We start from the raw sequence: 12551 nt of genomic DNA, 5'->3' as shown, positions 1-12551 counted from the left end.
TTGGTGTAAGGCCATGAACAGCAGAATGCTTTTTCAGGGTTAAATAATCCAGTTAGCATTCAATAGCATACAACCACAAGAAAAAGCAGTTAACTGAGACAGGATAGCAGTGTTTCAAGTGGCATTTCCAGGGACCTGTTGAATTGATAAGTCTAAGAAGATGAGCACGTGCAGGTTAGAAAGGAAGTGCTGATATCTGAAGGGGGGATTGTAGGAAGGGATACAAGGCGAGGCACGTGCAAGTTCCCTCCTAAGACCCAAGCACGCTCACACAAGCCGGCTCTCAGAGAGGCCACAGAGGTGGGACTTGGAGAGACCAAAGGATCCTCAGAAGAGTGTAGGTAAAGGGCAGCTTTTGGCCATCACAGCCCAAGTCTCTTGTTTGAATTCAGTCCATCATATTTGGCTAATAGTCTGAGTCCTGTGGCCGTTAGTCATCATAGAAAATACAATAAAGAAAAATATATAAAACTTCTGCTATTGGGGAAATTCCCATAAGGGTGTGAGGATTTGAGGGGGAGGGGGAATGTACTTCTGCTATGAAATGCTGAGCTGCACATGGAAATTTTCGGGCAGTTTTAGAAGTATGACCTTTTTCTTGGTATATGTGCATCATGTCTATGTCAGAGTTTAGGCCCTTTTCAGAAGTCTTCTTCCAGTATCACATTTCAAGAAGCAATAGTGAAACCCTGAGATCATCCATTTTAAAATATTTCTCAAGTAGCAAAATCACAATTTAGTTTTTTAGACTCTTCTGTGCCAGTGTTAATCCCAAGTACGATATACTTGCTATTGCTAAGGAAGAGGCTTGAGTAAAGTGGCACCTGATAGCTTATTTTAGAGAAGATCCAGGCTGTACCTCATGTCCCAGATGTAGTTTTGCTGCGAGATGCTTTAGTGTGCTCTGCACCTCAATCTGTCCATGCTCTGGAGTGGTCATCTTCTTAGACATTCATCTGCACGTCTTTAGAGCAGTGCACATGTATCCCCTATGCAGGAGGATTGCTTAAGGGATTAAGAGATGGCTTTGGAGTAAGACAGACCTTGGCTTGAATCCCAGCTTCACCACTTATGGCCTTGACTGAGTTATATGAGGCCTACAAGTCTCAGTTTCATTAGCCAAAAAGCGAAGATAATATTACTTACCTCCTAGGATTATTGTTATAATAAAAAGACAATATATATCAAATGCTTAGCATAGTCTGGTAAATCAAAGCTCCCCAAAAATAGTAGCCACTGTTAAAATGATTGTTATTGTTATTGTTTTGAATTTTAATAGTATGTTTTTTAATAATTAAAAGAATTGTGCTTCTCTGAGTGATTTTGACACCACCGGTATGTTCAGCCTCGTTAGTGTAAGCTCTTAGGTTCCTTCTATCATTCTTATTTTTGTGCCCCTACTGCATGCTAGGGCTGTAAGATTGACTCAGACAGAACCTGCCCCAGAGATGACAGGACAGAGAAAGAGAAAAATGTGTAGAAAACTGCAGTTGCATAACCAAGCAGTAAATTTGAGAGGGACAACGTGCTCCACCTAGGAGGTTAGGAAAGTATTCTCTGAGGATGTCAGGTTTGAACTGGAATATAAAGGATGGAGTAGGCATTGTTCAGGCAGAAGAAAGGAGCAAAAACATTCCAGGTGGAGGGAATATTTGCCAGAATGTTTGCAGGAGTGGCGGGAAATACAATCACTTTGTTTCTTCACAAGTTTACTGCAAGAATTTTCTTCCAGTAGTTAAAAGCTTTACACCATTCTCCCCTCTTGGGATCTAGAAAGATCTTTAAAAAGCCACCGCAGTGTATTTTGGAGGAGGGCAACAGGACTAGGTGAGATAACTAAGTTTTCTGAACAATTCCTAGTGCCAGGCATTCATTTTACATAAAATCTGTGTGTCAGGAAAAGTCAGGGGGAAAGGTAGAGGAGAAAACCACCCAAAGCCGTAGTATAGAGGTAGAATTGGGATTTAAGCTTAGGTACTTCTGGGCTGGAAGCCTCAGTGTGTTTATGCATCAAGGGGTCAGACGTGAATGCTCCCAGAGGCCAGGCAGGTACCACAAATAACATAACAGCTTTGGGCAGACAGTTGGGAGGGACGGGTGCTCTGGAGACAGCATCCCACCTCAGATTCAATACATTTTATAGATTCAAAACATTTTAGGGCCAAATAAAACTAGGTATGAGAACAGATTCCATCCTTGAATCTAATCACATCTTGGGAATCTTTTTTTTTCATTAATATTTTAGTTAATTATTGCCACTGTGTTTTCATTCCAGTGTCTTACACTTAGCAATCATCCACCTTCATTCTCAACTTGTGAGGGATCTACTAGAAGTCACATCTGGTTTGATTTCTGATGACATTATCAACATGAGAAATGACCTGTACCAGGTAAGCCGAAATCTCAAGAAAACAACTGAAGAAAAATCCGTAGTTTACTTTTTCTTTTGTATGTTTGGGTGCGTGTTATTTTTAGTAATGTTAAGAGTAGCAAAAATAAAAACAAACCCTTGTAGGTAATATCTAAAATCCCATTAGTTGAGAATGTTACCTTATGATTTAGGATCCTTTGATCTGTGGGTATAACAGCCATCAAGCCACAATGAAATTCAGCATCCCACTGGGGGAAGGCAAACTTTAAACTTTAGAAATCAAAGAGTTTTTTCATTTAAGAGGGAGAAACTAGAGTAAAAATGTCACATCTGTCAAGAAAAATAAAGTTAAAAAAAGGTTTGAAAAGCCAGTAATTTATAATAATTTTGGAGTCTACTGAAACATACGTTGACAATATCCAGATTAAATGTATATCAAATAAAGCATTCTGAAATCACCACACAGAAAGGTTAAAAGTTTGCTTGAGGAGGAAAAGGTGTCTTCCAAAAGCAGAAAGACAGCTCCAAGTGAGGAAAAGTGGGAACACCAAAGTTTTGCCCAAATCGGGTTTTCTTAGGAATTAATTAGGTGGGCTGAAAATACAAGTTGAGGAACTGTTTTTTCCAGAGGTCTTCCGACACTGCAAAGGGAGAAGTTAGCTGGAGACACAGCAAGGCCCCCTAATGGGCATGTGCAGAATTCAGGGAGAGGCAAGGAGCCTGGGAGCCACTTGGGCAGAAGCAGAGCTTGAACATTGGTGATGGGAACCCAGTGACCCCAGCCAGACTTTCTGGCTGAGCGACTGCACTGGCATGAAGCCAAGATGGGGTTCGGCTCCTGAGGTTTCCTCCTTCCTGCCCCCGATTGCTTTTCCCACCTCACTATCTTTCCCCGACTCCCACCAGTCTGCTGTATGGGGCTCCTGCCCTTGCCTACTTCTTAGCTTTCCATTTTTCTCCTTTCCTTCATTGACCCGAAGCATCTTCCTCATCCTCCTTGGAGAGATGGTTTGCTGGTTCACGTGTATCTCTCACTCCAAAAATATGGCCAAAATCCTGTGTGATTATTTACTTAGTGAAGGTATTTGTTCCTGCTCTCTCAGTTTTTAAAACAGTGATGTGAATCATTTGTTTCCTCACTTTAAAGGAAAATGCTTTTATTATTTTAAAGAAAATTAATTAAAACTTCATTTTCTTTAAAGAAAATTAAAATATTTATTTTCTTATTTTTATTTCCATTATTTAAAATGTGCTTTAGGCTGGGTGCGGTGGCTCACACCTGTAATCCCAGCACGTTGGGAGGCTGAGGCAGGCAGATCATGAGGTCCTGGCTAACATGGTGAAACCCCGTCTCTACTAAAAAAAAAAAAAAAATTAACTGGGCGTGGTGGCGGGCGCCTGTAGTCCCAGCTACTCAGGAGGCTGAGGCAGGAGAATAGTGTGAACCCGGGAGGCAGAGCTTGCAGTGTGGTGAGATCACACCACTGCACTCCAGCCTGGGCAACAGAGTGAGACTGTCTCAAAAAAAAAAAAAAAAAAAATGTGCTTTAAAGTGCATTTACAGCAAAACTACTAAATGTTTACATGTGGCTCTTAATAGTTTTTACCTATGACTAGGAAAAAATTAGTAGGTTTCCTGATAGGGGAAAATGACCATTTTTCATTCAATGTAAGTCACCATTAGGCTTCTTCACTGGCTGTTGTGCTTAATGTCAAAGGAAAAGTAAAGTTAGTGACTCTTCACTGTCTGTTAATATAAAATAACTAGTATGAAGTGTGATTGTAGATTTATATTTAAAGGATGTCTTCTTGAAACTTTCATGTCATTTTGGGGGTCATTGGTATTTGGAAAGTCATTTTGCCTGTAAAGCTTGATTCTCGCAGACTTTTGGACTGATTGTTCCTTGTAGTCATCACAAATCTATGAATAAAACTAGGAATGGGACGTTGTAGCTTGTCAGTCCTCTTTTCAAACCCTGCTTAACAGTCATATTCAAGGAATTACTTACTTTATGTTTATGAATAGGATCTGCAAAGGACACAGCACAACAGCAGCACAACAGGATTAGTAGCTGTGTTTTTTTTTTTTTTTTGGAGACGGAGTCTCGCTTTCTCACCCAAGCTGGAGTGCAGTGGCGCGATCTCGGCTCACTGCAACCTCCGCCTCCCCGGTTCAAGCGATTCTGCCTCAGCCTCCTGAGTAGCTGGGATAACAAGAGCTCACCACCACACCCGGCTAATTTTTGTATTTTTAGTGGAGACGGGGTTTCACCGTGTTGGTCTGGGTGGTCTCGAACTCCTGACCTCGTGATCTGCCAGCCTTGGCCTCCCAAAGTGCTGGGATTACAGGCATGAGCCACTGTGTCTGGCCAGTAGCTGTGATTTTTTTATATCCTAAACTCTTTACTGTATCATTTGGTTACATATGTTGAGACTCTCTAGTGTGTTAGAGACAAAAACCCTGAAACCACCACCATTGATACTTCTATCCCTTCTGATTTGGGGACTCTCAGAAGACTCTTATGTCCATTTTTCCCCCACCTTACCACCAGTCTCATTAATGAGCAGTGATTCTGGCTTCCCTAGTATGCCTTCTAGGTCTCAAACACACACCCAGTGGCAACTTTGATTTGAGAATTAGAAACTGCTAAGATTTGAACTCTTGATTATCTGTCATAAAGGTTCTCTAGTAACTATTCTTAATGGAAAATGATATAGTTCTTTAAATAATTTGGATTATTTGGCAATTATCTTAAGCATTCTCCCCAAATACCTTTCACTAATCTTAGTACATTTCTGTGACCATCTGTCATGATCAAATTCCTCTCCCCACCCACCCTCTAGAAACACACTCAAAATAGTCCAAGTGCACAGAGTTAGGATTTTTTATGAAAATATTCTCTTTAAACCTTTTTCTCCTCTCTCATTCTCCTTCGCCCAACATAGACAACCACTCTATTGTGTTTGGTATGGATTGTTTTATTTGTATATGTTCCCATAAAACATTATTGGGGGGTTTTATGTATTTTTATTTTATGCTTTTAATTATTATAAATATCACATATATTCATAGTTTTAAAAATGGTACAGAAGAATCTACATTGGAAAGTCAAAGTTGCCTGCCCTGACAACGCCCAGGTCCCCTAAACACAAATGTCACTATTGTGTTTATAGGTAGTTTTTCAAGTATTGGATATAAATGTGCAAATACTTGAAATACATAGATATTTTCATATACTCTCACATACAATCCACATTATGTTAAATGTACTTCTCTTGCCTTGCATTAACCTTTATATTTTTTTAAATTTAATTTAATCATAGATTCAAAGGAGGTTACAGAAATATGCTAGGAGGTCCTAGTATTTACTGCAAGGAAACCAGAGGTATCTTCACCCAGTTTCCCCCAATGGTAACATCCTGCATAACTTCAGAACAGTATCAAAACCTGGAAATTGACATTGGTACAATCCACAGATCTTAATCAGATTTCACCAGTTTTACACACACTTGTGTGTATCTGTATAGTTCTTTGTGCATATATTTTTTAAATACGTAAGTGGCATTATGCTACATGTTACTGTATTTCTGCCTTCGCTGCTTATCCACACAGTTCTGTGTACAGCTAGTTTGTTGTTTCAGCTCCTGAAGAGAATCTAGTATGGATCTTCCACCTCTAACATTCTTCTTTCCTAGTAGTAGACATTTAACCAACTTCCAACTTCCTACCTCAGTAGATAATACTGCAGTGACTCTCCTTACTTATGTCCTCTTGTGGATTTGTGTCAGAATTTTACCTAGATACATCTACAAGAGTTGGGTTGCTGGGACATTTGTATATTTGGCTATCCAGAATGTCTGTGTAAGTCCCCATGCCCACAGCCATAGCATGAAGGTGTAATTGTTTAAGATATTATCCTTGGATTTAAGATCTAGAAGCTTTATATCATGGAAAGCCATTGATTGGACTGTGGAAGAAAATATTTAAAAAAAAAAAAAAAAAACCTCAGACTCATTTTCTTAAATTAAATTCAAACTACAGATAATTTCTAATTCCTGAATGGTATACTATCTTACAATTTCAGATCCTTTTTTTCACATTCTCATTCTCTTTCCTTTTCCCATCTCCCCAAGTAGCATTTCAGAAAACACAGATTAGTAAACAGTTTCTATTGACTTAGTTATTTTTGAGAAGAAGGCTCTTGGCAACAATATCTAAAGTTTTGAGGGCATCACTTCATTTCCAGCCAGGGTGATAGTCCTAGAAAATGAAAGAAATAAGGGCGAGTAATAATTTGGCAAAAAAAAGGGTCTTGGTCTGATATATTAAATAATCACTGTAGTTGAGATTTAGATGACCCTCACATCATTCATCCCGCCAGTTCTCATGTGCTGTGGTCACTTATATAGCTAGGAGGTTGGTGGCTCACCTGCTGCTGTAGCCAGTAACTGCTCAATGAAAAGGGAATTTTAGGCAAATTGTCACAAGACTGGCTGGATGTCATAGTTAGGCTCCTGTGAAATAAACTGATTTGTGTAAAGATACATTGCTGTTCTCTGTCATTGAACTCAGTTCTTTGAAGGATACATTTGTGATTGTATTTGTCTTACTCATTTTTGAAAACACACAGTTTGCAAAACATCTTATTTGCATTCATCGAAGTAATACCTTGTGGGCAGGATAGTCAAATGGACTACTTAAGTACCTATTAGGTATCATTAACTCACCTTTTTTATTCATCTGAGCCCGCTTGGTGAGATACTTGTATTATCCTGGTTATGTTATTTAGAATCTTATAATACCTTTTATGAAATAGGTATAGGAAAGCTATATTGAGTAGTCTCAGGAGCCAGTTCATGGGACAGTATTTTTTAATTTAGTAAATTTAGTTTCCATGTCAGCATAGAATCATGGCACTTTTGTTAATTGGTTTCTATTGAGTACTTCATTTAAATTTCTTCAGTGAAAACATAGCCTTATTTTGATTTGTTAATATAAAATCAGCTGAAGATAACTCCTACCAGAAATTTAAGAAAACTAAATTTACTACTAGGTGTGCTCAAAATCAACAATCAGTGGGTTTTAGTGAGAAACAAGAAGTTACTAAGACTTGTAAATATGAAAATAACCCACCACAGAAAAAGTTATATGAAATGATGGATTTGTAACTTAGTCTGATTTAATCATTTTATGTTGTAAACATATTAAAACATCACATTGTACCTCATAAATATATACAATTACTATTTGTCAATTAAATTTAAAATAAATAAAAATTTTAAAACCCGAATTATTGAATGGCTAAGTGTTAGTACAGTGTATGTACTTCATTAGCATATGGTATGGAACAGGATAACTTGGGTGCCAAGGTCAGGAGTTAATCTGGGAATGAGAAATGTTCCTGCAGTATGACCCCACCCATTGCAGTGACAGCTACCAAGCTGTAAGTTGTAAGTAAGTGTTCACTGCTGACCGGTGAATCTCCTGCCCTTCACTTTCCAGACGCCCTTGCACTTGGCAGTGATCACTAAGCAGGAAGATGTGGTGGAGGATTTGCTGAGGGCTGGGGCCGACCTGAGCCTTCTGGACCGCTTGGGTAACTCTGTTTTGCACCTAGCTGCCAAAGAAGGACATGATAAAGTTCTCAGTATCTTACTCAAGCACAAAAAGGCAGCACTACTTCTTGACCACCCCAATGGGGACGGTAAGAGACAATCACACATCATTGGTGTGGGATTAACTTTCTCCGCCTTCTAAATATCTACTAGGTATTTGATAAATGTGTGTTACTTGATTTGTACCCAAAAGTGCTTTCCTTAGTCACCTGGAGTTCATCATCTCTTTTGGGCATTTCTGTTGCTCACCAAAGCTAATTTTTTTAAAGGTGATTTAGAATAGTTAGTAGGAGGAAAAAGCAGAGGCCTAAGTCAAGATTCATCTTGAAGCACACAAAGTGTCGTTTATTCAGAGAATGTTTATGTTCAGTGTCTCCAGAGAACATAATAGGAGACTGTGGGTCTTCAAAGCAGAACAATAGACTTACAGTACCTTTGCTGTCCCTCCCCATGATTCAGTTTTTGCCATTTCCTTCAGCTTCACCAAGGGCCATCTTGTGAGCCAACCATCCTATCCTGTGACTGTCCCTTTGCTTGGACTCTAGGTCTGAATGCCATTCATCTAGCCATGATGAGCAATAGCCTGCCATGTTTGCTGCTGCTGGTGGCCGCTGGGGCCGACGTCAATGCTCAGGAGCAAAAGTCCGGGCGCACAGCACTGCACCTGGCTGTGGAGCACGACAACATCTCATTGGCAGGCTGCCTGCTCCTGGAGGTGAAGGGCGCACTTATTTGCTTTTCCATTAAATTCCTGAGGGAGATTTAAGGAAATCTTTTCGAAGAATGAAGTCAGTAGCTGCTGTTCTCCCTTATAATCAGCTCTACTTATTTAACACTTATGGAGGGCTTCAGAGTAGCACCTTTGGATGTTCCCCCACTCTCTTGCTTGGCATCTCTAATTGGGGATATCTTCAATGACAGAGCCAGTCCAAAGTAGTAATTGGGCTAGTAATAGGACCCAAGGGGCCATGCACACTGGGAAGTGGGGACAGAAGGGCAAACGAACCTTCCACTAACGCTTTCCTGTGTGGGCTGGATTGTAGGGTGATGCCCATGTGGACAGTACTACCTACGATGGAACCACACCCCTGCATATAGCAGCTGGGAGAGGGTCCACCAGGCTGGCAGCTCTTCTCAAAGCAGCAGGTAAGGTGGCGACCTGGCGGTCATTAATAAAAAATGTTACCAGGAATGCAAACCCAACTTCAATAGAGCAGCCATGTTGCCTTCTTTAAGCCACAGACCTACTGCTGAAAAGCGAGGGTAAATAAAAATTATATGGCAGATCACATTTTATCTGCCATAAGGCACTGTTTGGACTAGTACTCTTGGGCTTTACCCTGACAGTCATGTTAGTTTTTACTTTCTGATTCATCTGTTTGTTTGGGGTTTGATTGTTTAGATTGACTCCCATGACAAGGGGTCTTTCAAAGTAGAGTTTGATTCCTTATGGAATTCTGAGTGGTATCAGTCTCAGATCATATCAGAAGTCCCCAGAAGAAAAAGATTATTGGTAAAAGAAATCATTTAAAGACTTCATTTTGAAAGAAATGTCTCTTAAAAATTGAAGTGTAGGAAAAAGAAAATGGGCCATGTATTAGGACCCATTACGTGGAAGGCACTAAAAATGACTAGCACTTAGTGACCTTTCCGTGTGCCAGACACTATGATATGCACTTTATGTGCACAGTCTCATTTAATGCCCAGTCACCGCTTGTGACAAATACCGTTATTATTCCCCATCTTAGAGTCAAGGAGACAGACTAGAGAGACTACCAGATCCCACTTCAGGGTTCCAGTAAGTGTCAGAGCTATGAATCACACTTGGGCAGTGTGAACTTCAAGACTTTATTCTCTCTACTATGTTTCTCTCTCCTGTTTTGTTCACAGGTTTGCAGATGTTATTCCATTTAATTCTCTAGTCCTGTGAAGTATAGAAAATTATCCATGTTCATCTTTGAATTTCCAGTGCCTTGCATATTTAGAACCTCAAAATATGTGTAATGAAATTGGCATCTGAAGCCTGCCCTGACAAATCTGATTTACTTTAGAGGTTTTCTTTTAACTTAGAAGGTAAATGCTACATAAATTCAAGAAAACAGAGCAAATTAAAGACAGAGGAATTTTTCTTTGGGAACACCGTATTTTTCTTTTCTCTTTTAACAAAAGAGAGAACAATTTTTAAAAATAACAAAAAAAAGAGGAAAAAAAACTCTAACAAATAGAGCTTTTTCTTGAACAAGAAACTCTGATTGCAGTGGTTATTAATAGTTTTAGAAGACACTGATTATAATTAAATGCCTTTCAAGAAGAAGCTATAACCAGTCAGACGGGTTGGCTCACACCTGTAATCCCAGCACTTTGAGAGGCTGAGGTGGGAGGATCACTTGCACTAGGAGTTTGAGACCAACCTGGGCAACATTGTAAGACCTCATATCTATTAAAAAATTTTTAAAGTAGCTAGGCATGGTGTCACCCGCCTGTAGTCCCAGCTACTTGGGAGGCTGAGGTGGTAGTATTGCTTGAGCCTGGGAGTTCAAGGGCGCAGTGAGCTACAGTTTCACCACTGCATTCTAACCTAAGCTATAGAATGAGACCCTGTCTCAAAAAAATACATAAATGAAAAGAAAAGAAAAAGAAACTATAACCCTTTTAAAAATGCTTTATATTGAATTCTCAGAATCCCATGAAAGGAATAGCAAGTAACAGTTTCTCTGATATATAAATGAAGAAACTCAGATGAAAACCAAGCCCGAATCTTAATGTCATGGAAAAGGTCAGTTAAGGCTGAGTGTGGAGGCTCACACCTGTAATCCCAGCACTTTGGGAGGCCGAGGTGGGTGGATCACCTGAGGTTGGGAGTTCGAGACTCATCTGGCCAACATGGTGAAACCCCATCTCTACTAAAAATATAAAAATTAGCCAGACGTGGTGGCAGGCACCTGTAATCCCAGCTACTTGGAAGGCTGAGGCAGGAGAATCACTTGAGCCCTGGAGGTAGAGGTTGCGGTGAGCTGAGACTGCGCCACTGCACTCACAAAAAAAAAAAAAAAGTCAGTTAAGGGATAGCTCATCCCTCCAGTCTTTGGTCCTATAAATTGTTCATCTTAATTTCTCCATGGTTTTTTTGGTGGGATTACATTTATTGCCTCATAGATTAGGCCAGAACTGGGAGAGTAAAATCAAGAAATAGCATGAAGATCCTCCTTTGCTTCTCATTAAGTACTCTTCTATTATTGATATTGACACATCTGATGTTCTCCCAGCAAGATAAAAACAAGTTCCTCCCTCGAAAATGGCATCATTAGACATCAAGCTAAACACTCATAAAAATAATCTAAGCCTCTGAGAAGTAACTCTAGCTCTAGTCTTTGAGTTACTTTGGTGTTTCGTTTATTTGTTTGTTGTTTTTGTTTTTGCTGGATGCTAAAGAGCAGACTAGATTTCCCAAAATATTTCAATAATTATACATCCTAGCAGGTTTGTTTATTTAAAGATCAGAACCCTGGCATTGCTGTACCCAGCAGTGAAACTGGCCATGCTATCACTAGATATCAAGCATCTGTGCTATTTTGAGTGTCCAAGAAAAGGGGCTGAGAAATACATTGTCATGCATAAATTTGAACAGAGAGGACCCTAATCCTGAGGGTGCACCCTAGTCGCTGTAATCATGCTGTCCATCAGCCCTCAGATTAAAGATGCATTATTCAGTTGAGAAATATCCTGTAGAGTTAAATGTGAAGTCAGAGTATTTGAAGTCTTTTTTTTTCCGATAGTATCTTTGGCTATTTAAGGTGTCATAAGACACTTTAACAATCAAAGCAAATTACAATTTTAAAACAATTTCTCTGGATATTCCAGTGGAAACATTTTATGCATTAAAAATTATCCAGGAGATTGCCTCAAGCTGCTACAGTGCTTTGCCTTTGGGAATCTGACCTTTGCAGGCAGTTGAAAGTTGACAAGATGTGGGTTTACCTAATGCTGTGTAACCTAACTTCGCAGGAGCAGATCCCCTGGTGGAGAACTTTGAGCCTCTCTATGACCTGGATGACTCTTGGGAAAATGCAGGAGAGGATGAAGGAGTTGTGCCTGGAACCACGCCTCTAGATATGGCCGCCAGCTGGCAGGTGAGTGCCGCTCCATCTGTCTGATGGCTGCCCCTGAGGGAGTCAGAGGTTCAGGAATGTAAGAACAGATGGTCTTCCCGGTGCTTTATTTCCCAAAGAACATGCCTTTTATTTTTAAGAAAGTCTGTTTGTCAGAGACCATTTTTATCTTGAAAAACCCTATCCATGAAAGATCTAGGTCAGCTGAGTTCTAAGTACGAAAGTGTATGCCTAATCAGATCAGAGTTGAGATGTGAGAAAAGGTTAGAAGAAAAACACAAAATTCACATAAAAGTTACCCATTCTGAATTCACACCAGAACTGTTACCATCTCAATTTCTGAAGCTAGGATAAATGTTACTGTTTGCTTAGAACTTAGCTAAGTGATTTCGGGATGTAAAAATAAACTAAGAATTCTTCTTAGAATTTCAATAAATATAAAACAGAGTAAATAG

At 39.7% G+C, this 12551-nt stretch overlaps 1 protein-coding gene across 9 annotated transcripts in view; it reads left to right on the top strand.

The window, feature by feature from the left end:
- NFKB1 (nuclear factor kappa B subunit 1) overlaps positions 1–12551 on the top strand; it is a 123541-nt gene that overhangs the window by 104756 nt on the left and 6234 nt on the right. For all 9 annotated transcript variants that reach the window (XM_009207265.4, XM_017958889.3, XM_009207264.4 and 6 more), the window contains 5 exons: positions 2276–2390; positions 7875–8076; positions 8533–8702; positions 9031–9133; positions 11993–12117. In XM_009207265.4, coding sequence (XP_009205529.1) covers positions 2276–2390; positions 7875–8076; positions 8533–8702; positions 9031–9133; positions 11993–12117 — 715 coding nt within the window. The remainder of the gene's footprint in view (positions 1–2275; positions 2391–7874; positions 8077–8532; positions 8703–9030; positions 9134–11992; positions 12118–12551) is intronic.

The sequence above is a fragment of the Papio anubis genome, chromosome 3 (genome assembly GCF_008728515.1).
Source record: "Papio anubis isolate 15944 chromosome 3, Panubis1.0, whole genome shotgun sequence".
Taxonomy (NCBI): Eukaryota; Metazoa; Chordata; class Mammalia; order Primates; family Cercopithecidae; genus Papio; species Papio anubis.
This window is presented reverse-complemented; position numbering and strand designations above follow the sequence as displayed.